Source organism: Chamaea fasciata, unplaced genomic scaffold (assembly GCF_029207755.1).
Source record: "Chamaea fasciata isolate MVZ Bird 193981 ecotype frontalis unplaced genomic scaffold, bChaFas1.0.hap1 SCAF_18, whole genome shotgun sequence".
Classification (NCBI taxonomy): Eukaryota; Metazoa; Chordata; class Aves; order Passeriformes; family Sylviidae; genus Chamaea; species Chamaea fasciata.
This window is the reverse complement of record NW_027094103.1, coordinates 1,251,576-1,274,367: the sequence shown is the minus strand read 5'-3', so window position 1 is coordinate 1,274,367 and position 22,792 is coordinate 1,251,576. Positions and strand designations below refer to the sequence as shown.

Below are 22,792 nucleotides of genomic sequence, written 5' to 3'. Positions count from 1 at the left end.
GAACGCAGGGGGCGGGGCATGCTGCGGGAGCGGTGGCGCGCGCCATGGGGCAGGAGGAGCCCGACCTGTACCGGGACACGTGGGTCCGATACCTGGGTGAGCACCGGGAAGCGGGTACCGGCACCGGGCACTGACACTGAGCGCTGACCCCGGGAAGCGGGTACCGGCACCGGGCACTGACATTGAGCGCTGACCCCGGGAAGCGGGTACCGGCACCGGGCACTGACATTGAGCGCTGACACCGGGAAGCGGGCACTGACATTGAGTACAGAGCACTGACGCTGGGTACCGGCGCCGGGAACTACGGGAGTGCCGGGAACCGGGTATTGACATCGGGTACCGACATCGGGTTCCTGGTACCAGCCCCGGGCACAGGCATGGGGACCCGGGCATTAGGCACTAACATCAAACACCGCCACCGGTACCTGGGCACTGACGTCGGGTACTGGCTGCACAAACGGGGCAGTGATACCGAGCACCGGCCCCTGTCGCCGGGTACCGACAGTGGGTACTAACCTCAGGAAGTGGGCAGTGGTGTTGGTCGCTGGGCACGGCACCAAACACTGGTACCGGGTGCCGACGTCAGGCGCACGCCAGGAACCAGGCACTGACACCCGGCACTGCTTTGGGAACATGACACCAGCCACCATGTCGGGTACTGGGCACCAACATCACACACCCAGGCACTGGACACTGCACGTGGTAGTGGGCACTGACACCCAGCACTGGTACCACAGAGTGCACTGGGCACTGACACCCAGCACCAGGTATTGCACGCTGCACCGGGCACTGGTACAGGGTTCTGGTGCCAGATATCAGCACCACACAGCAGGCCCTGGCACTGGGCACGGCACAGCACACAGGCTCACAGCACTGCACACCAGCACCGGTACCTGTCACTGTCACCAGCACTGACACTGGATAGTGGCATCATCCACCAGCACCGTGCAGTGGATACCAGGACCACTTATGGGCACAGATACTAGAAGTGGGCACTGTCACCAGCACTGGCACCGGTCACCCCCAACCCAGCTGTCCTGGTGGTAGTGGGTCCAAGGAGACCCAGGCAATCCAAACACCCCCTGTGCAAGATCTATCCAGTGACATTGGGTCACCCTGGACAGGTGACACGGGGACAGTTGGTCCCTGACCCTACCATCCCCTCAGGTTATGCCAACGAGGTGGGTGAGTCCTTCCGCCCACTGGTGCCAGTGCCGGTGGTGTGGGCCAGCTACGGCGTGGCCACCGCCTACGTGACCGCAGACGCCATCGACAAGGGTCGGAAAGCTGCCACCGTGAGTGCCACCCCCTCCTCACCCCCAGCCTCTGTCCCTGCCCTTCCACTGACCCCCGTGTCCCCCCAGGCCCACCCGCAGGACCCCACACGCGTGGGGGTGGCCGTGGTAGACACCTTCGTGTGGCAGAGCCTGGCCTCGGTGGCCATCCCCGGCTTCACCATCAACCGGCTCTGTGCCGCCTCGCTGGCCCTGCTGGGGTCCCTCACCCGCTGGCCCCTGCCCGTGCGCCGCTGGACCACCACTGCCCTGGGGCTGGCTGCCATCCCCCTCATCATCACCCCCATCGACAGGTAACAGACACTGCGACACCCCTGGGGCGGAGGGACAGGCGGGTGCCACCGCCCCATCCCCACGCCCCGAGGGATGGAGCACGTTTGCCTCCTTGGAGACGGGTCCCAGAATGGGCTTGGGGCCGGGAGCACAGGGTGCTGATGGGATGTCTCTACTCCAAAGGGGCTTTGCTGGGGTCCAGCCAGGACACGTCCCTGTCAGGGTGGGGATTATCTGGAGCTGAGCCGGGATTAGCACAGTGAGGTTGTGCTAAACCTGGTTTTGGTGGCGCTGGTGTCTCAGGGGATATTAAGGACAGCCCCACCCATCCCACATCACATCCACTGCCCCAGAGACCCCCCCGGGACCCCGCTGACACCCTCTCCTGCTGCAGGACTGTAGATTTCCTGATGGATTCCAGCCTCCGCAAGCTTTACAGGACACCAGGAGAGCCCCCGACGTCCCACTGAGCACCGCCACCGCCCCGCGCCCTCTGGGGAAACTGAGGCATGCTGCTGTGACCCACCTACTGTGACCCCTCACTCTGGTGACCCCCAGAGTGGCCACCCTGCTCCACACTGGTCCTAATAAACCATTTCAAACATGAGCCCATGATGCTGAGGTGCCACCATGGCCAGGCCAGTTCCTCTCCTGGCGGGGATGGTCTGGGTGGGTCCCAATCCCTCAGGGGTCTCCAGCTGGGAGGCGGGGTCTCTGCCTGCCCAGAGCAGCCCTGCTGTCCCCCACCCTGGAACCTCTCCATCTCCACAGCCTCATGGGGGATCCTGGGGCCTGTCCCCAAGGAGCTGCCACCATGTCCATGGCCTCCAAGGATATGAAATCCACCCAGCTGGGAGCCACGATCTCCAACACCAAGGCTGGAACAGTGCCACAACACCTGGAAGCCACATCTCCAGCTACCTGGGGAAACCTGGAGATGTGGCTTGCCAGTGTAGGGGCACATCTCCATCCCTTGGTGGCATCCACACGCTACCAACCAAGAGAAGCTTTAGAGAAAGCAAAACCACATTTATTGGCGAGAAAGAGGCTCTGGTCCCATCTTGCCCTGTTTCTCTGTCTCCCTGAGCACCAAGGCCCCCACCACGCTCTGCAGCTCAGCCTGGAAGGGACTCCTCTGCCTGGGTGGCCGCTGTCCCTGCCGGGGTCTGCCCAGGCCCCAGGTGGTCAGGGCCAGCCCCAGCAGCCCCCCCAGCACGGCGACCACCAGCACGGCACTGCCCACCAGGGCCAGCCCAGCCAGCAGGAACCTCTTCATCGTCTGGCACGGTGCTGGGAAAGGGAAAAAACACACCTGGGGGTCAGAGGGGAGTTCAGCACAAGGGGGAGGGTTTTAAGGACATGGGAGAGGGTTGGGGTGTCCCTCACCTTTGTACCATGGCACCTTCTCCTTCTGCACCAGCATTGGTCCAACTGTTTCATGGTGGAGAGTCCCCTCTCCTGGGAATGCTGTGGGAGGATTTGTCCAATGCAATCCAGCCCGGGTCCAGGAGCCCTCCCAAGACCCCAAAACAACAATAGGGCCACCCTGTCTCACCCCTGGTACCTGGCACATCTCCACGGAGAGTGTCAGCAGCGGGACAACCGATGTCACAGCAGTGGCATGGGGTACTCTGGACAGGGTCCTCTGCGTTATGCCAGCTGGGAGAGGAGAGGACAGAACTGGGGGGGACAGTTCTAGGGGTCCCCAGACTCCACCACAAGTCCCACATGGTGCCATCCCAGAGGAGATGTCTCCAAGCACCTCCTCAAGACATCAGCAGCATGAGGGAGCTGGGACCTGTGGCAATGCCACCAGCTGCCATTGAATAAGAGGTGACATCCAGACCACAGTGGGGTGACTTGGTCTTCCCAGAGATAGGTTCTGCCCCAACACACCTGTGGGGTGCTCGTGCCCCCAGACACCCAGCGTACCTGGCCGTGGTGTAGCTGTAGAAGCAGGACCTGGTGGCACGTCCTTGTCCCCATGCCATCAGCAGGCAGTGCACATAGACCTGCTGAGACACCACACCCTTCCTCAGGGACCCTGTTCTCCTTCCACACGACCTCATGGGGCTGAGGCCACCCCAGAAGGAGCACCATGTCTCAGGATGGACAACGCTTTGGGACACCCACGTCATCCCCCTCCCTGGGACCTCCATCCCACCACCAAGGGCATCATCCCCACCTCACCTGCTCTTCCTCGGGCTCACCCTCCAGGGTGGGGGCCAGGATGGAGAGCTGGAGGACAGACCCCCCTCTCTGGTGCTGGACAGACACATTCCCCAACTTCTCCCCGTGCAGGCATCTGTGGCAGGAGATTGACACAGGACATTCCAGGGCTATCTCCAGGCTCTGGACATCCCTTTCCATCAGGATGTCCTGCAGGACCACAGAGTGGCTGGAGAAGAAGCCCCAACTTCCTGCCCCACCAGCACTGACCCATGGCTGTTCACCACCATGAAGACTCTCCTGGAGTGTCCTGGCTGCTCCGTGGTGGTCGTGTAGCACTGATCCACGTGGATCTTCATGGAGATGGTGGGACTGAAGTGGACACTGGCTTCCAGGCGGATCATAGAGCTGGGGCTGAACACTGGCAGCTTCCCTGGAGTGTCACTGCAGTGCTCTGAGAAGTGTGAATTCAGTGTGACAGCCCCAAACCTATCCCCACGAGGGATGGGGGCACCAGACACATCCCAGACTACCATCCACCGGTGTCTTGGCCCCCATCCCTACAGCTTCCCCCATCCTGGCTCTGCCCCCCAGAGCTACAGCACCTTCCTGGACCCCTCTGGAGCTGAGAGGGACCACGTCACCCACCAGGGGCAGAGCTGACCCCCAAACCCCATTGTGGTATCAGGCACAGGATTGGGAGCATCTCAAAGTTCCTGAGTTCCTGCAGGGACAGCCACCATTCCTGGTGGTCCTAGTGCTGGGGCCAGCCAGGAGAAGGCACTGACTGCTGCTGGTTGAGCCCAAGGGTCTTGGCTGGACCCGTCCCATGGCCTCACCCCTCAGCATTTTCCTGCAGCACCCCCAGAGGACTCACCATCCAGAAGCCTCAAGGTGAAGTTCATGATGGGCTCCTCAGAGTGCGGGTGAGCAGGAACCCCCCCTGTCCCCATGCCTGAGGACATCACTGGAGCTATCACCATGTGACCAGGGGGCTCTGAGGCAACTGGAACCGTGGTGGTCCCTGCAAGGGGAGGGTTGAGCCAGTAGTAGCATGTCCTAGACACAGCAGAGACATCTAGGTCCTCAGGTGTCCCCAGGACTGGTTGGGGACATGTGGCAGCAGCACAAAGGCAGGGACAGCATCCAGGAGCACATCAGGGGCTCCTCTGTCCTCAGCCCCACCCCAGCAGGAACTCACCTGCACTACAGGAACACACCAGGAGCATTCCCAGCACCTCGACCCTGCCCAGGGCTGGGGACAGACCTGGAGCTGCTCATGGGGTGGGACACGACCGTCAGCAGCCACAGACCCCACCAGTACCTCTGATCCCCCCAGCCCGGTCCCACCAGCCCTGCTGGGACCTTGGAGGAGCTCCTGGCAGCCCCTTGCCCCAGCCCTCAGAGCTTGGGATCGTTTTAGGAAGGCTCCTCTCCCCCAGGACAGTCCCCAGGTGACCATCAGGAGCCAGCACTGGGAAAAGCAAGGGGCACCCACCCCCCACCTCCCGGTACAACCCACGGGAGGACTAGAGGGGGATCCCAGCCCCACTCACCTGCCACCTCCAGCACAGCCCCACACACCAGCACCAACAGGCACAGCTCCATCCCTAGGGAGCAGCATCCCCACCCCACCAGCTGGGGGTTTTTAAGGACTTGGGGCTGGGTGTCAATGGGTCCCAGCTGGCACTGATGGGGTCGGGGGCTTTGCTTGGTCTCGGCAGCCATTGGCAGCCCCACACGTGGGGCTGGTCCCATCCCTCACACCTTCCCAGTCCCACCACAAGAATCTATGCTCATCTTCCAGTCCCTATTCCATCTCACAGTCCCAGTGCCACCACTCAGACTGCTCCTGCAGGTGGTCCTCAGCATGATCCCACACCCACCAGTTCGTCCTGGTTCCATACTCACCAATCAGTCCTGTTCCCAGGTGTGGTGCTGGGCCTCCTATGTCATTGTTGAGGTCCTGGTCCTCAGCCAGGTGCAGATCCCACCACAAGGTCTCATCCCCATCAGCTGGTCCTTGTCCTGTGCAGGGTGCTGCTCCCACTATGTCATTTTACTCCTGCACATGGCCCTGATCCAAACAGTTCACCCTGATCCCAGTTCACCACATGGCCTGGTCCCATCACTCAGCCTTGGTCCCTTGGATGTCCCTGGTCCCACCTCATGGCTCCTAAGCCCACCACAGTTTTGACCCCACCATTGTCATGATCCCATGGCTGATCCTGGTCCTACCAGAGAGTCCCAGTCCCCAGCACCCCTCCTTGTCCCATCATAGCTCTGCTTCCAGCTCTGCTGGAGAGGAAGACCACCTGGGAGCAGCAGTTTGGTCACAGCCAGGACAGAGACCTGGTGAAGCGTTTGTGTCCCGGAGTCCTGCCTGTCTCAGGTGTCCCCATCACAGCCCCAACACCCCACCACAGGCCTCCTCTGACTGGGCTGACCTGGTGGCGTGGGCACAGAGGGACAGGGAGCATGGAGAAGTCCCAGTGCAAGTCCCATGGCCACCCCTGAAACGCTGTGCCCCCCATCAGCAGCAGAGCTGGAACGTGGTGGCACGAGTGGTTTGTGTCACCAGTGAGGGCTGCTCCCATGGCTCTGGTGTCCCTGTGAAGCCAGCAGACCTTCCTGGGGGCACTTGCACACAGGGACACTGGGGGCAGACACAGGTAGCCCATTTGCACTGAGGGTCTCATGCCTCAGCACTGCCTGGGGGACACAGGGCCCCCCACCCTCAGGACTGATGGGGACAGTTGTGCCAGGAGCAGGGACTGGCTGAGCATTCCGCTGTGGCTGTAAGAACATCTTCACCCCATCCATCCCATCCTGGAGAAGTAGGACATGGCTGGACACCAGCTGGACAATCCTTATATCAAAAACTACCAAATATACAATTATATTACAAAAGTAAATTGTTTTTTTTTTATTTCTGCTCATTACAGAAGGAGCTGAACACAGGTGGGGGGACAAAGGGGTCCCTTTGCTGGGGGGTGTGGCTCAGCCACAGGTGCCACCTCTGTACCCAGTCAAGGCTACTCTCAGTGGGACACGGCGTCACTGGTGTCATCCAGCCCAGCTGGGATGCACGAGGTTTGTCCCCAAGGCAGGGTGGGGACTGGGGATGGCCCCTGCCCTCAGCATCCCCACTGTGCCCAGGATGGCATCACGGGGACAGTCCCACTGCACCCACTCCCATCTCCTCCCCATGCCAGTTGTCACCAGACCCTGCTGGCCTTTTGCGATGTCCCCACCGGGCCCTCCAACTGGGATGATGGGGCGCAGGGAGGGGGTGCCCTTTGCCACAGGGAGCTGTTGATAAAGGCTGGGGCTTTTGGGGTGGGTTTTCCAATCTCCAATTGGCTCTGGGTGGCTCTGGGTCACAGCCTGGCATGGAGTGATGGCTGTAGGCAGGCTGAGAACATGCTGCACTCATCACAGCCATGGGCTGAGGCAGTGCAGCAGGTTCTGACATTCCCACACCCCAAAACCAGGGCTCAGCAGGGTGATTTGAGGAGCCCTGGAGAGTTGGGTTCCCTGTGGGCACCTCTGCCCACCCCGGCCAAGGGAGAACCTCTACCACTGCTGTCCCAGCACATCCCTGCGTGTACCCAGCAACCTAGTGATGGATGTCCTGCTCCTGCTGTGACGAGGCCACATCCTTCAGAAATCCCTCCTCCAGCTTTTCCATGGGGAAGGAAGAAGTGGATCCTGCAGGAAAACACCACCCCTGAGCCCCCAGTCCTTGACCCCGCTGATAGAGGCAGAGTCTCCACTCTCCTGCCCAAGCTGAGGCTCTGCAGGAAGGTGATGGAGGATCCCCCCAAAAGTTCCCGGGCTCCAGAGCCTCCAGCCAGTTCCAAACCAAGAGAACCATGAGTAACAAAAACAAAAGCACCTGGTTCTTCCCCAGGGAAGCGGAGCACCTGCCAGCCCCTACCACTTGAGGAAGTCCCGCACGTAGCTCCATAGCTTGGTGATCCAGAGGTTGGCCCCCAGGTCAGTCAGGTACTGTATTTCAGGCGTCAGCATCTTGCGGCACAGCTTCTGGTGCTTCTTGCTGATCTTCTTCTTCAAGTTGTACCCCAGGATGGTCTTCTCCCCCAGGGGCTGCCAGGGCTGCATGGAGGACTCCTGGATGGCGCTGGCATCCACGGCATGTCCCCCATCGATGCAGATGCTGGTCATCTTCTCATTCTCCCTCTGCAGCTCGGCCACGTCCCTGGCCATCCTCTCCCTCCCGTAGGCCTCCACCTTGCGCCAAAAGGTGGCATTGAAGTAGCGGTAGAGCTTGGCATCGATGAGGTTCCAGGCGGTCGCCTGCTCGTACAGCTCAGGGGTCAACCGGGACACGGTGGAGCCCTTGCGGGCGTTGAGCTTGAAGTAGAGGACATCCTCCAGCTGCCAACACAGCAGGTCCTTGAGCAGCACCAGCGACTCATCAAAATACTCGAGCAACATGACGAGGTGGAAGCGGCGGTCGATCTCCTGGATGTGCTCCTCCACCAGCGGGCTGTTGGCGTCCATGCTGCTGTCGTAGCCGAAGTCGAAGAACAGGAGGTTTTGGAGGTAGTGAGCGTTGAATCCGTTGGGGTCGTAATAGTGCTGGGGGTCCCGGAGGAACTCGTCCAGCTTATCCTCCCCCGTGATCTTCCAGGTCAGGGGGATGATGGGCCCGAAGTAGTGGAAGGAAGACTCGAAGAGGTACGCGGGGTCCCGCAGCACCGTCACGAAGATGGTGTCGGGCGGCAGGAGCTTGCGCACCTCCTCGTAGTGGAAGCGCATGTGGTTGCAGATGATGTTGAAGCACACCCCGGGCCGGTAGTGCTGCACCTGGCTGCGCTCGAAGAAGGACGGGTAGTAGAAGTCGTTGCGGCCGTTGGGGAAGGCGAATTTCAGGCGATGCTTCTCCCCGAAGCGGAAGAGGATGTTGAGGATGGTGCTGCTGGCTGTCTTGTGAGTCTTCATGAACATGACGTTGAGCTTGGGCCGGCAGCTCCAGCCCGAGGCGCTGCCCGTGCCATTGGACGAGGACGGAGCCTGGACGGGGGACAGGTGGGAGGAGCAGGAGAAGGGCACGGGGATCCTGGGTGACAGAAGAGCACCATGATGAGAGTGGCACTGCCACTTTGAAAGTTTAGGGGTATTCTGTGCTGGAGGAGCTGGATCTGGGCATTGGTTCTAGACCTGGGAATAAGGGCTGGACGTTGGGAATATATGCTGACCTGGAAATGGGTGTTGGATCTGGGGATGGGTGCTGGACCTTGGGAATGGGTTCTAGAAATGGGAATAGGTGCTGGAAACGGAAATAGAGCAGGGGGTCTCCATGGCCATGGCCATAGTGGTCCTGGTGGAGGTGATGCCAAAAAGTGCATTAAAGGGAGCTGTCCATGGCCCCTACTCCACAGAGAGGAGCTGATAACATTTTTATGGGGTATGAGAGCTCTCAACCCTTTGTAGGATCCATAGAGGAGGCTTAGGAGCTCTTAACCCCTTGTAGGATCCATGGAGGAGGTCAGGGACACCTCTCAACCCCTTACAAGAGCCACAAACCTCTCATGGGATCTGTGGAGGTCTGGGAGCTCTCAACACCTTGTGGGATCCATGAAGGATCCAGCAGGGGAAATAATTCCAGAGCCTGGCCCCAGAGATGAGTTCATGGGCCCTGGAGGAGAACGTGAGGACACACAGGACGTTATCTGAGCTACCTGGGACAGTGAGCAGAGCCCACAGTCGAGTGACTTTGGACACCTGTAATGAACTCGCCAAACTGATCCTTAATAAGGATCCCACCCAACAGCACCAGGCTTGTGAGGCATGTGGACCTTGTTTACAAGCTTGGAGGTTAATTTGATGACAGGTGGCACGGCTGGGAGCTGAGCACTGTGGAGCTCTGGCAGTGAAAGAACCCGAGACTTGGAGTCCTCTCCCTCTCCTCCTTTCTCTTCCCCTTTCCACCAAGTGGCAGTGAGCGCCCCAGGGTGTGTCCCCAGTCCTGCAGGGAGTTGGGGGCCACTTCCCCCCTGGCTGCGGGACAGGGTGCAGCCTCCAGCAGGAAGGGGACATCTTGGTGTGAAGCCACCAGGGCTTGGAAAGTCCCAGGGCCATCTCCACATCCCCCACCTCCAGCTGGGGGCTCCTGGTGTGGAACAGAGAGGCTGAGCTGTGGGGGGGACATGCAGGGACCCCAGACTCACTCAGTGACGCTGACTTGCAGCGGGGGGACGGCATAGGAGTAGAGCAGCAACATGAAGCTGGTCAGGAGGGTCCCCAGGACCAGCCCCTTGCACATGGACCTCCAGGGCTTCCCATGCCACAGCATCCTGGTCACCTGCAGCCAGAGAGGAGAGATGTTGGTGCCAGGGACACGGGGACTGGGGGGTGTGTGGCGTGGATGAGGCACGTGGACATTTCACGGGCATGGCAATTCTCAGGCAAGCATCTCACCGGCGCCTGGCATGACCCAGCCATGGGCACAGCAGATCCGTGGCCCAGGCCCAGCGGCTCTGCCCGCCCAGCCGAGCTTTGCCCGCCCTGGGAAAACCGAGTGACTCCCAGGCTGACTCCCAGGCCTGGTGGGAGAGGCCGCAGGGCTGGGACTGGGGGAAGGGGGAGCTGGGCCATGGACAGCCCAGGGCCTGTGTGGGCTGCTGAGGGACAGAGTGGCCATTCTCCACTGGGTCACCACCAGCACCGGCAGGAGCTCCTTGAGGGCGCTGGGATCCATTTTCCCGGGAAAACCTGCAGGCCGGAGCAGGAGCTGCAGCAGCTCGGGATGGTTTGGGTGCTGCAATACCCTCCCAGCGTGGCCTCTCCGGCCCTGCCAGCAGCACCGGGGGGCTCGGGGGCCCCTCTGGTCATGTCAGCTCGGGCTGGCACAGGGTGGGGGCCAGGGACACGGAACTGGGGACACAGGGGTGCAGGCAGGACGGCACCCCCAAACACACAGAACACACACACACACAGAGGGTACACACAGGGGCACACACAGACACCTCTGCCCCCTCGTGTGCTCGTGTGTGCACCAGGACATACATACATACATCCATGCGTGTTCACACACACACACAGACACACAATGTGCACACACATCAGTCCTGTTCACACACACACACACATGTGCACACAGACACACACACACGCTCGCAGAGGCCCCCGCTGTCCTCACCTCAGCACTCCCCCCGTGGCCCCCATCCCTGTCCCCTCCCTCCTCCCGGGACACGAGGGTCACCCTCACTGTGACACCGCATTGCAGCAGGGCCGTCCCCTGCGGCAGGACACGGGGACTCGGGGACACGGGGACACGGGGACACGCCACCGGTGATCGCAGCCCTCCACAGCAGAGCTCGGCGCCCGGGAGCCCCCCCCTGAGCTGGGGGCCCAGCCCCCCCGGCCCTGCACCCCCGTTTAGCGGCGGGAGCAGCATCGCCTGCCTGCCCCAGCTCCCGCTGCTCCCGCTGCTCCACATCCTCCGGAATCCTTCGGCCGAGGCTGGCTGCGCTCCCACTGAATAACACCCCCTGAAAAAAAAAACCCCGGTCCGCCACCCCCGCCTCGCATCACCCCGTCAGCCCCTCAGAGCTCCCGCGGATATTCCGGCGGGATGAAATCCCGCTGCCATGCGCCGCGGTTCGCAGCCCGGCACGTCCCACCCCCCGAGCCCCCGAGGCAAAGCCCCCCCCGGTTCCCGGCTCACCCCCAGCAGCCGGCGGTCCGCCGCGGTCACCGGCGCCCGGCGATCCCGGGGTGCCGCTGCTGCCGCTGCTCCCCCGCTCCGGCCCCCCCGGGTCGGATCGCCTCGTGCTGCCGAGATTTCCAGCTCGATGAATAATGAATGGAAAATGCAACCGGAGCCCCGGGCTGCGGCCGGGTGCTGGGCACAGCGCCGCGGACAGGGAGAGGGAGCTGGGAGAGGGGCGCCTGGGGCACCCGGAAAGCTCATCCAGGTCCCCCCCCCACTTCCCCTGGAGCCGGGACCGCTGGATCAGGCAGGGCTGGTGCATCCAGCCTCTCCCCGAGTGGTTTTCATGTGGATGTGGGGGGGCACGGTGTCACCACGGCGGGAGCAGGCGGCTCAGACTACATCCCAAAACCACCGTGTGGGTGGGAATGCCAGAGAGCTCCATGTGCCCAGGAGCAGCAGGAGCCCAGTTTTACGCGGTGGCTGTGATTCCATCACAGTCACCACCTGGCACCACCTGGAAAAGCCACTGGACAGGGCTGGGGAGACACCCACTTTTGTGGGTGCTGCCAGGCGAGAGCGAAGCTGGCACCAACTCCGCTGGAGTGAGTGAAATGGCACCATGAACCCCTCTGATGAGTCCCAATGGATCCCAGTGAGTCCAGATGGGTCCCAATGGATCCTGATAGATCCCTATGGGACCCTACCAGGCTCTCAGGACCACACAGCACCCCATTCTGGAGCTCTGGAATGCCCAGAGGATGCCTCGCTCCACCCTGCCAGCCTGCCTGCCTGCCTCCCTGGGGTGGTTCTGGCAAACACTTCCCAGCCAAATACTCTATTGACTTTGCCTTCAGCGAGCAGCTTAATTATTAATAGCTTGTCAGGAAAAACGTGGTGTGCTGGGTGCTCTCCTGGGGCTCCCACGGGTAGGAGCTGGCCGCGGCGCCAGCCGGCTGGGATGCCCAGCCAGAGAACACGGCTGCACACACCATCTCCTCCAGAGCTACCCCTGGGCCAAGGCAGGCCACGCAGCTCTGCAGCCCCATCTCCATGTCCCAGCAGCTCCCCATCTCCTTGGGGGCATCCCAGAGTCTGCTTCTGGGTTTTCCCTACAGGATCAATCTTTTTAGGGCCAAGCCCCTGCCATACACAAGGCACATGCACCTGCTTGCTCCTGATCCCACAAATTCATGGACACACTGTTTTCCACAGGCCCCATCCCACACAGGCACGGTGCTTCCCTCCCCTCTGTCCCCTCTGTGTCCCATGCATACAAAATTCTCCCCACAGAGCTGCTTCCTAAGCATCCCACTGCCCCCCCCCCCCCCCCCAGCATCCCAACACCCTCTAGGCATCTCAACACCCCCTTAAGCATCCCACTAGCTCCTTATCATCCTGCTGCCCCCCCTGGCATCCCACTGCCTCCCAAGCTACCCAACAAGCATCCCTGTAGGAACGTCCGTGGAGTCTGACCTTTCCCAAAACATACCGCTGCCCCCTTTCCATCCTGCCACCCTCCAAGCACCCCACCGCCTCCTCCAAGCGTCTCGACTCCCCGCCGCCCCCTCAGTCTCCATCACCTTTTCCTCTGCCTGCAGCGCTGGCGCTGGGCCGTGCCTCTGCTCTCCTGTGCTGACCAGGGTGCCAGGGGAGCGGGCGGCACGGGGCGGGGGTGCCGATGCTGCTCCGACATGGAATAAGCTCTTCCCGGGCGGCTCCCCGCAAATGCCGGCTTTTCCAAAGCCTCCCCACTGCACCGCGGTGTTTATGGCATCACCGGGATCGCGGCCCCGGGTGGCCGCCCTGGGAAGGGGGAACGGGGCAGGAGTGGGAGCGGCCGGCGGGGGGACGCGGGGCTGCGGCCGGGCACTGCCCGGCTCCCCAGGGCCGGCCCTGGGCGCCTGCGGCCACCCCGAGCCACCCGGCCCCCACTCGCTGCCAGGGCACAGAGGAGCCATTCAGCCCGCTCCGGGAACAACGGGGACATTTGTCTCCATCTGTGACCGCGGCCTCAACGGGGACATTGTCCCCGCGGGCCCCACTGCCGGCCCCTCGGCTCCCCGCCACCGGCCTGGCGTGGCCCCACAGCCCTGGGTGACGACGGCAGTCCCCGGGCGGTGGCACCCACCTCCCGCCAGCCACCGTCCTCCTCCTCGTCCCAGGGGACGGCTCATGGCCTGGCTGTCACCTCCTGCAGCCGGAGCTCACCTGGGTTTGGGGAGCTCGCTCCCGCACCCCGTGCCGGCCGCCTGCTCCCTGGGGCACCCTGGTCACGCATCATCAGCTCCTCTCCACTCTCCCGCAGCTTCCCCGCCCTCCTTCCTCCCTCCCACTATGTTTCCATGGATTTACAGCCCTGATGACAGTAATATTCTGGCATCTCCAGCATTGGTGTGACAACTATGGAGCAACCACGATGCCACCTGCCTTTCCACCCTCCCCTAGTCATGCCAGAGGGTGCCCTGGCCACACCAGGAGGGCTCAGCCCTGTCGCTGGTCCCTCACCCTGCATGCGTCAGGGTGCAAAAGGGGCTGTCGCGCTCCTGGATCCAGCCTTGGCTCTTCCTGCTGCCCTCAGACCCGGGTCTCTGTCGCTAAAGGGTCGGCCTTGGGTCCCCACGCAGGGGGTGACCACCTTGGCCGTGCCTGTGACTCACTGTCCCTGTTGGAGGTGTTTGGGGTTCAGAGCTTGCCCCTACAGGATTTACAGGCATCACCTTGCAGTGAGCTGGCAGCTCTTGCCCCATTCCTGGCAGCTGCCCCATCTCGCCAGACCTCATCAGGACCAGTTCTCATACCAGAGTAACCTGCACGACACTTCACTTGTGCTCAGTTTTCATCATCATCATCATCATCACCATCATCATTGCAAGAGGAGAGGCGAAGACAAGTGATCACAGTCGCAGTCACAGGATTTGCTGTCAAATTGGTGGTGTGAGAGCAAGGAGCTGTCCCACCCTTCTCTGCAGGGCACCTCTCCTAATTTCAGGTTTCTCCCTCTTTTGGGGTGGGTCACAAAAGGATTCCAGGTTTCCCCCTTTCTGGGGGTGGGTTATGAAGGGATTCCAGGTTGCCCCTGCAGTTTTTTGGGGGGGATGGATTGAAAAGGTTTGCCAGGTTTCTCCCTTTTTTTTTTTTTTTTTTTTTTTTTTTTTTTTGGAATGGGTTGCAGAGTATTTCCAGGTTTCCTGGATTTTGGGAAACGGGTTGCAAAGGGTTTCCAGCCTTTCCTTCCTTCTTCCAGAAGAAAGCTGCAGTGGCCGGTATATGGCAGCTCAGCCATGGAACGCTGGATGTGACCGAGCCGGGAAGCCACGACATGCCACGTCTCACATCCCACAGGGGGGTGACCAGGAGGGTTCCACCACCTCATCCCCACCCGTCCCCCCCGATCTGGGGGTACAAAGCAGCACTCACTGGAAGCTGTGATGGCCGGGACCACGGGTGGCCCTGAGGGGCTGGGTGAGGAGGCCGAGTGGGTGGTGACACCGAGGGGTCACCCTTGGCCGGGCACACTTGGCCTTTATCAGCCGGAGGGGTCTGTGGCCACCAGCACCGGCCTGGCCCCGGGCCTGGCCCTGCCCCAGGGGTCGGTCCTGCTCCTCTTGGCAGAGGGGAAAGCAAGGAGAGAAACATGAAAAGGAAAAGCCTTCCAACCCTCTGAAGCAGAAAAAAGAAAACAAAGAGGGGGGGGAAAGAGGAAAATGAAAAAGGGGAGGGGAAGAAAGAGGGGAACGACTGAAGGGGAAAAATAAAAAATAAATAAATAGAAAAGAAATAAAGGGGAAAAAGAAAAGGAAAAAGGAAAAAAGGAAAAAAAAAAACTGAAAAAAATGGAACACAACAGGGGAGAATGGAAACAGTAAAAAGAAGAAAGCACTTAAACCAAATTGAAAATAAAAAAAAAAAAGAAAAAAATGGAAAAAAAATCTAGGAAAAGAAACTAAATCTGAAGGTCATATGAGTTGAGTGTTCCCAGCTGTTCCCTGTCTGAGCTCACTCCCTTCCAGGGACTGTCACTCCCTGGGATCTTCTGTGTCCTCACAGCAGTGCCAGGGGTGTCCTCCAAAAATCCCTCAGAGTGAGACAGAGTCTTCATCACATTTCTGCTCATAAACCCCATGAGACACCTTGTCCCCAGCTGTGGTATCTCCAAGGTGTTTTGGGGGGAAAACCGAGGATTGACAGGTAACTGCTGATGCCAGGACACATCCAGCAGGATCAGCAACCCTGGCATCAGCCATGGATCTCCACATCCATCCACATCACCCCCTCAGGAGCCTCCCCCATGCCCAGGCAGAAGGGGCAGACAACAAACACCACCAGGAAAGCATCACCTTCTTTAATTAAAAATAAAAATACACGGGAATATGGTTTTCTGTGTGGATACTGGGAAGCAGCTCCGGGCTCTGCACACCTCTGCCCCAGGGAGCTCCTGGGAGCCAGGCTCCAGCAGCCAGGGCTGTGCAAATTCACACGGAACGATCGCAGAGCTCTCCTTGGCCTCCTCTTCCTCATGCCGAGGTGGCACCAGCACAGGGAGGACAGTCCTTGTCACACCGATTCCGCGGAGGGGACCAGGGGAAAGGCAGAGCAGCAGGTGTATTTACAGATGGGAAACATTTCAAACACAGCCTTTCTGTCCCAGGAGCAAAGCCAAGGGTTTTCCACCCGAAAGCAACAGTGGAAAACACTCCAGGAGCCCCCGGTCCCGTCACGCTTGTCGCGCCTTCTTGCTCTTCTTCTTCTGCATCTTGAGGGCTGCGTCGTGGGCTTTCCTCTTCTCAGCCAGTTTGTTGGCCTGGGGAGAGACCCCCGAGCCCTCGGTCAGAGCAGGACAGGGGCTGCAACCCCTCGGTCCCACCAAAGCTCCCGGTGCACGTGGAGGATGGACCCCACAGCACCAGGATCAGGGGTGGGATGGGGAGAGTGACCACAGGAGACACAACCCTGAGGGGCACAGGGAGCTCTGCCATGGGGCAGCCTGGGGACACCGGGAGGGACCTCAACACCCTCACCAGGGACAGGGAGTATGGAAGGAGCAAGTGGGTTTGGGAAGAGCCCGTCCCAGGATGTGGGTGAGGGGCCCAGTCTCCGTACCTCACGGATTTTGCGCTTCTTCCCAAACATGATCTTCTTGTAGAGGTACTTCTCCCTCTTCTTCATCATCATGATGGCCAAGCGCTTCTCCTCGCTCTGCTGCTCCTGCTCCAGGCGCTGCTTGTCCTCCACTCGCACCTTCCCCGCCGTCACCTTCACAGGAAGCACCTGTGGGGAGCCAGGGAGCTCAGGATACCGGGAACCCACCCCCCTTCCACAGGGATTGGCATTTCCGGCCCTTTCACTGCGGGCCAGGGAGGGCCACAGCTCCCTCGGGACCTGCGGCAGGCTCTGACAGGGATGGGAGCTGCAGCTCATGGATGTGGGGCCAGCAGCACCCCTGGGAGTGCTCCAGGCCGGGCTTGGAGCAACCTGGGACAGTGGGAGTTTTCTCAGCCCATGGCAGAGGGGGGAACAAGAGGAGCTTTAAAGGCCCCTCCCAACCCAAACCATTCCATTACTGTTTGAGCATCCCAGTGGTCCCAGCACAGGGACAGTGACATCGGAGCTGCCTCCTTGGGCTCCCACCTTGTTGCTCTGAGTCTTCTGCTCTTCCATCTTCTGCTCTTCCATCTTCTGTAATTTCATCTCCTCTTCTTTTTCAGACTCATCTTCCTCCTCTTCTTTGTCATTGTCACCTTCCTCTTCCTCCTCTTCTTCCTCCTCCTCCTCCTCCTCTTCACTCTCTTCATCTACAAGGAGACACCACCGTTACCCTTGGGATGCTCTGGAACAGGCACAGCCCAGCTCCCAAACTCTTCCGAGGGCTCCCAGCACCTGGATTCTCTCCCCTCTGCAGGGCCAGCAGCTTCAGCTTCTCGGGAGGGACGTAGTCACCCTCCTTCTCCGTCACGAAGGGCGAGAGGTGCGGGGGCAGCAGGAGCCCGGGGAAATAATCGGCCACAGGCAGGCACAGCTTGGCATTCACCGAGTCAAAAACCCACTGGGGCTGCAGGTAGTACCTGGGCGAGGCACAGGGGTCCCACCTCAGCCCTTGGAGGCCACGGGACAGCTCTGGGATGGCTGTTCTGGGGAGGGCCCCCCGCCTCACCCACCTGCCAACCACCTGCTTGTCCACGCGGGGCCGGTCAATGATGTGGTGGGTGATGGACGGGTCGGTGGCGTCGTAGGTGGCACCGATGCACAGGGACTTGTCCCAGGACACCTGGCCACCAAAGCACCTGTGGGCAATGCCAGTGAGGGGTCAGGCGGGCAGGTGGGACCCTCAGGGTCACCCCACGCACAGGACATGGGGTGGGTTGGTCCCTAAAGTCCTGCCAGAGGGGAAGGCCAGGGCTGCGAGGGTCTCCTGCCCACCACGCACCGGATGACGAAGGCCAGCGGCTCCCGGGGCACCTCCCTGTTGAGGAAGAAGCGCAGCCCCTCAAAGAGCTTCTTGTGCTTCTCCAGAGCCTCCTGCTCCTTTTTCTTGGCGTCCATCAGCTCTGCCGTCTCCTGCTCAGAGCGAAGCCCTCAGCCTCCTCCCCTCACACAGCCCTGGCCAAGCCCTCCCTTGGCAAAGAGGGTTCTCAGGAGCTGTCCCCAAACTGCCAGCCTGGGCACAGGACAGGATCCCCCAAGGCCAGGGATGAGTCCCACACCAGGGTCTTACCCCCTCCACTGGGAATTCATCCATCTCCACCTCATCCTCGTGGGTTGGAGCCACTGCCCGGGCCAGGCTGGCACTCAGAGCTGACAGCTTCTGCACGGAGAGGACATGGAGTCACATCCAGAGGGTGGGAAAAGGGGCAGCCCCATGGGGGGATTTCCCAGAGCAAGAGGCCGGAAGAGCCAGGGCCTGGACAGAATTCAGCCCACTCCAGGCACTATCCCCAGCATGGGACTGGGGGGGTCCCTGGCCATGCAGGGGGAGGCCGGTGGTGCCTGAAGCCGAGCCCAGCTCTGCCCTACAGGAACAGGCAGTTTGGATCAGCCCCCTCCACCCTGCAGGGTGCTGGCTCTGTCCCTCAGTGCCACACTAGGACAGCTGTGGGCAAGACACAAAGGCCACAGTGTCCCCATGGGCCACAGTGCCAGCAGTGCCCCTCACCTCCAGGTAGCTCTCTGAATCCATGGCGTACTCCTTGCCCTCTGCAGGCTTCAGCTCATCCTCAGCCTGGCTGTCGATCTGGAGAGGAAAAGGGGTGTGGAGGCAGCTGCCAAAATCAGGTATCCCAAAAATCCCTCATTTCCATTCTCCATCCCACCAATCCGGGTTGCCACCACCCCAGGGTGGGACACAGTGACCTGGGTGGTGGCCTCACCTTGGGGGGGTACAGCAGGTTCAGGGACTGGTAGAGGCGGAAGTTGACGAAGCCCAGGAGGGTGGTGTAGAACTCGGTGAAGGTGGCCATGACCCGGTAATCCACATCTGTGGGGTGCTGCCAGCACACGGCATGGGGGCACACAGGGACAAAGATCACACAGTATCCCCATTTAGACAGAGACGCACAGGGATCATCCAGCCCAGCCCCTGGCCCTGCCCAGAGCCCCCAACAATCCCACCCAGGCCATCCCTGGCAGCGCTGTCCAAAGGCTCCTGGAGCTCTGGCAGCCTCGGGGCCGTGCCCATTCCCTGGGGAGCCTGGGCAGTGCCAGCACCCTCTGGGGGAAGAAGCTTTTCCTAAAATCCAACCTAAACGTGCCCCAATCACAGAGATGTCACAGCCACCACCAGACCCTGGGCAGGGAGAACGCTGTAGGCTCCCCCCAGGGTCCTGCTGCCACCCCTCTATGCCTGGATACATGGAACACTTCATCCCATCATGGATGGAGACCTTGGGGTTTAGGCCTGGGACTCCCAGCTCTTCCAGGTGAAAAGTGCAGGGTATGGCAGAGTTGGACAAGAGCAAGTCCAAGGACAAGTGACCATGGCTTCAGCCTGCCAGAAGGCAGGGATGGATGGGATATTGGGAAGGAATTCCTCCCTGTAAGGGTGATGAGGCTCTGGCACAGGGTGCCCAGAGAAACTGTGGTTGCCCCATCCCTGAAGGGTTCAAGGCCAGGCTGGACAGGGCTTTGAGCCACCTGGTCCAGTGGAAAGTATCCCTGCCCACAGCAGGGGTGGAATGGGATGGGCTTTAAGGTCCCTTCCAAATAAACATTCCAGGATTCTGTGATTCAGAAGCACAAAACCACAAATCCTCAACCCAACGGTGCCCAGCCCTGGAAATCCCAGGAGTGAATGGAGAGGGCCCTGCTGTGCCTGTGACCTCCTGCCAAGGCTCAGGGGAAGCTGTCCCAGCACAATGGGGACCTTCCCTTGCCCTGCTGCCCGGGGGACACAGCACAATCCCCTTGGGGAGGCTGCAGGATCTGACTCATCCCTTTCCTCCAATCCATCAGCCTTGCTCCCACAGGTTAATCTTTTATGGCTGATAAAGGAGCACATTAATAATTGAGAACACGAGGAACTGCGGAGACTGGTACAGGCAGCCTCGGGGACTCCTGAGGTGACAGAGCACTCTGTCCCCACGTACCCCTGCGGCAGGTCTCACCACAGGCTGGGATGGCACAGGATGGTCCCTCACCCCCTCCCTGCTGATCCCCCGGGCTCTTCCCAGGTACTCACGTCGTGGGCGAAGGCGTAGGGGGTGATCCAGGTGATGGGCTGCCCCAGCACCTCTGCCTGGTAGTAGATGCCCTTGATGGAGAGGAACACCTGGCAGGACAGAGCAAAGGCTCAGTGAGAGGAAGGCCGCGGCGTCCCTGTCACCGCCTCCCTCAGCAGGAGGCTCCTCAGGGAGCGCCAGATCCCAGTGGGACCCGTGATCTGACATCCCAGCGCCCAAGGCCAGCACCCCGCAGGCCCAGGCCGTGGCCAGCTCCCACCTTGCGCAGGGAGCGGGAGGCGATGACGTAGTTCTGGAACTCCACGGCCAGGCGCCGGCACAGCTGGATGGTCTGCACGTGGCACTTCCCCGTGCGGGGAAAGGTGGAGAACAGGAAGCACATGGACAGGGCATCGTCCAGGTCCCGCAGGGCGTCTACGAACGTGGGGTACCTGTGCCCAGGGGAGGACCAGGGGGGTCACAGCCAGCCCCAGAGTCCTGCAGAAGGGGCTGGGGGAGACCCCGAGGGAGAAAGGAATGGGAACTGTGGAGCAGCCGCCCGCACATCCCAGCAGAGCTGGCCAGAGAATGATGGAATATCCTGGTTTAGGAAGGGACCCACGAGGATTATGGGGTTTCCTCCCTCCCGTGTCCCCTCCTTGTTGTCACCAAACTCACCAAAGCCTTGGCAGCATTAACCCTTCACCAGCCCTCCAAGGAAAACAGCCCACAGGGAGAGCAGGAGAGTTCCCTGTGTAATCCTGAAGCTACCCAGGAGGCATTCCCTGCTCTCTCATTTCTTCTTCTCCAGCCCAGAAACACAAAATTCCATCAATAACTCCAGAAAATACACGAGGTGGATTCCCAGAGAGGGATGGATACGGTGAAAAATCAGAGAATCCCAGGGTAGTTTGGGCTAACAGAGTCATTAAGGATCATCTCATTCCATGGGCAGGGACACCTTCCACTATCCCAGGGTGCTCCAAGCCCCAGTGTCCAGCCTGGCCTTGGACACTGCCAGGGATCCAGGGGCAGCCACAGCTGCTCTGGGCACCCTGTGCCAGGGCCTGCCCACCCTCCCAGGGAACAATTCCTGCCCAATATCCCCTCCATCCCTGCCCTCTGGCAGTGGGAAGCCATTCCCTGTGTCCTGTCCCTCCAGCCCTTGTCCCCAGTCCCTCTCCAGCTCTCCTGGAGCCCCTTTAGGCCCTGGCAGGGGCTCTGAGCTCTCCCTGGAGCCTTCTGTTCTCCAGGTGAGCACCCCCAGCTCTCCCAGCCTGGCTCCAGAGCAGAGGGCCTCCAGCCCTGGGAGCATCTCCTCCTCTGGACTCTCTCCAGCAGCTCCAGGTCCCTCCTGGGCTGGGACTCCAAAGGTGGATGCTCCAGGTGGCTCTGCCAGGGCTGCCTCACCTCTCCTTGACGATGTGGTCGAGTTTGTAGGTGGGTTTGTTGTCCTTCAGCCGCTCTACAGTGCCCCACTCGCTCTTCCCGTAAGCCTTGCGCAGCTTCCGGACAAACACCTGTGGGGACAGGGGGACGTGGGGTGTCTGTGGCACAGGACCAGCCCCGGGGCCCCTCGGGGGGGACAATCACCTTGTACTCCCGGAATTTGTTGACGATGGGCTCATGGAGCAGGAATTTGATGTCCTTGAGCAGGTAGAAAGTCCTGGGGGCGGTGGAGCCCTTGTTCACCTTCTTCTTGTGCTTGGGCTCGTGGGGGTAAATCCCCTTGAGGATGCAGAGGCGCCTGGAGACAGGGACAGGGCTGGGACAGAGGGGCCACGGCATCCCTGTGTCCCCTGGGACACCTCGGGCCCTTCCCTTGGAGAGGGAATTCCAAACTTGGCAGCCTGAAACCCAGGACACAGGACACCGCGCCCTGACCCCGAGGGAAAGGGCCACCCCATGGAGAGGGGTGCAGGGTGTCCCACGGCCACCCCACACAGCCAGCACAGACCTCGGTCCCTCTGCTCCCCCTGGTTGGGGACCGGGCGTCCCCGGGGGAGTTCAAAGGGACCGGAGAGCTCGGCGGGATGGGAGTTCAGGGTGCAGGGAGCACCTGCAGGGGGAGGGGGGTCCCGGGCGCACCTGAAGTCGGGCAGGCTCAGCTGCAGCTTCTTCCGCGCCCGGTTCCGGGTGATGTAGTTGGTGGCGGCTCCGCGCTCGTACTAGGGAGAGACGGGGACCTTGGGGGTGCTGAGGGGACCCCGCAACCGCCCCGGCGCCACCGGGGCTCCTGGGGGCGGACAGGGAGGAGAAGCAAGAACCGGAGGACGAGGGGCTGGAAGAGGGCACCGGGCACGGCCAGCGCGGGGGGCAGGAGCCGAACCGGGAGGGGGGGCGAGCACCACCGCTAGGGAGGGCTGCAGGGACACGACACGGCCGGAGCCGCGTCACCGGCAGCGGAACGGGGGCAGCGGCCACGGACCGACACCGGAGGGCACGGAGAGGGCAGGGAGGAGCGAGGGAGGAACGGCCCGGGAAGGCACCGGGCACGGGCCCCGGGCGCGTCACCGCGGCGGAAAGGAGGGGCCGGGAAGGGCTCGGTACCTTCTTCTTCTCCAGCCCGCCCATGGCCCCGCCGCCGCCGCCGCCGCCGCCACGTGCGCCCGCGCAATGCAGGACCCCACGCTGCCCCCGCCCCGCCTGCGCCCGCGGCCGGGCGTGCGCAGACCGGAGCGGCCCCGCCCGGGCAGGAGGGCAGCGCGGACACGGCGAAC

The 22,792-nt window shown here is 61.4% G+C and overlaps 4 protein-coding genes across 8 annotated transcripts; 1 reads left to right on the top strand and 3 right to left on the bottom strand.

Moving 5' to 3' along the window:
• Positions 1-7: 7 nt before the first annotated feature.
• On the top strand, positions 8-2,172 carry MTFP1 (mitochondrial fission process 1). 2 transcript variants are annotated; one of them, XM_066199982.1, is made up of 4 exons: positions 8-96; positions 1,168-1,295; positions 1,365-1,588; positions 1,963-2,172. In XM_066199982.1, the coding sequence occupies exons 1-4, from the start codon at positions 45-47 to the stop codon at positions 2,036-2,038; spliced, it is 480 nt and encodes a 159-aa protein (XP_066056079.1). In that variant the 5' UTR covers positions 8-44; the 3' UTR covers positions 2,039-2,172. The 2 variants fall into 2 exon arrangements, with proteins under 2 accessions (XP_066056079.1, XP_066056078.1); XM_066199981.1 differs by having other exon boundaries at positions 1,168-1,588.
• A 386-nt stretch (positions 2,173-2,558) lies between these two features.
• LOC136298684 (uncharacterized) lies at positions 2,559-5,352 on the bottom strand. Of its 3 annotated transcripts, none has more exons than XM_066199597.1 (8): positions 5,294-5,352; positions 4,615-4,761; positions 4,008-4,191; positions 3,759-3,873; positions 3,501-3,583; positions 3,124-3,227; positions 2,955-3,035; positions 2,559-2,858 (listed from the first exon to the last, which is right to left on the bottom strand). In XM_066199597.1, exons 1-8 carry the CDS (start codon positions 5,343-5,345, stop codon positions 2,599-2,601), a joined length of 1,026 nt encoding a protein of 341 aa, XP_066055694.1. In that variant the 5' UTR covers positions 5,346-5,352; the 3' UTR covers positions 2,559-2,598. The 3 variants fall into 3 exon arrangements, with proteins under 3 accessions (XP_066055694.1, XP_066055696.1, XP_066055695.1); XM_066199599.1 differs by having other exon boundaries at positions 3,133-3,227; XM_066199598.1 differs by having other exon boundaries at positions 3,501-3,580.
• Positions 5,353-6,677: 1,325 nt separating this feature from the next.
• GAL3ST1 (galactose-3-O-sulfotransferase 1) lies at positions 6,678-13,569 on the bottom strand. 2 transcript variants are annotated; one of them, XM_066199967.1, is made up of 3 exons: positions 13,550-13,569; positions 9,935-10,068; positions 6,678-8,823 (listed from the first exon to the last, which is right to left on the bottom strand). In XM_066199967.1, exons 2-3 carry the CDS (start codon positions 10,057-10,059, stop codon positions 7,674-7,676), a joined length of 1,275 nt encoding a protein of 424 aa, XP_066056064.1. In that variant the 5' UTR covers positions 10,060-10,068; positions 13,550-13,569; the 3' UTR covers positions 6,678-7,673. The 2 variants fall into 2 exon arrangements, with proteins under 2 accessions (XP_066056064.1, XP_066056065.1); XM_066199968.1 differs by lacking the exon at positions 13,550-13,569 and adding an exon at positions 11,434-11,453.
• Positions 13,570-15,747: 2,178 nt separating this feature from the next.
• Positions 15,748-22,703, bottom strand: PES1 (pescadillo ribosomal biogenesis factor 1). Its single transcript, XM_066199747.1, has 15 exons — positions 22,623-22,703; positions 22,161-22,240; positions 21,666-21,819; positions 21,483-21,592; positions 20,353-20,524; positions 20,093-20,182; positions 18,786-18,902; positions 18,572-18,649; positions 18,134-18,223; positions 17,846-17,976; positions 17,577-17,702; positions 17,299-17,483; positions 17,050-17,213; positions 16,522-16,689; positions 15,748-16,222 (listed from the first exon to the last, which is right to left on the bottom strand). The coding sequence occupies exons 1-15, from the start codon at positions 22,644-22,646 to the stop codon at positions 16,136-16,138; spliced, it is 1,776 nt and encodes a 591-aa protein (XP_066055844.1). The 5' UTR covers positions 22,647-22,703; the 3' UTR covers positions 15,748-16,135.
• Positions 22,704-22,792: the final 89 nt, after the last annotated feature.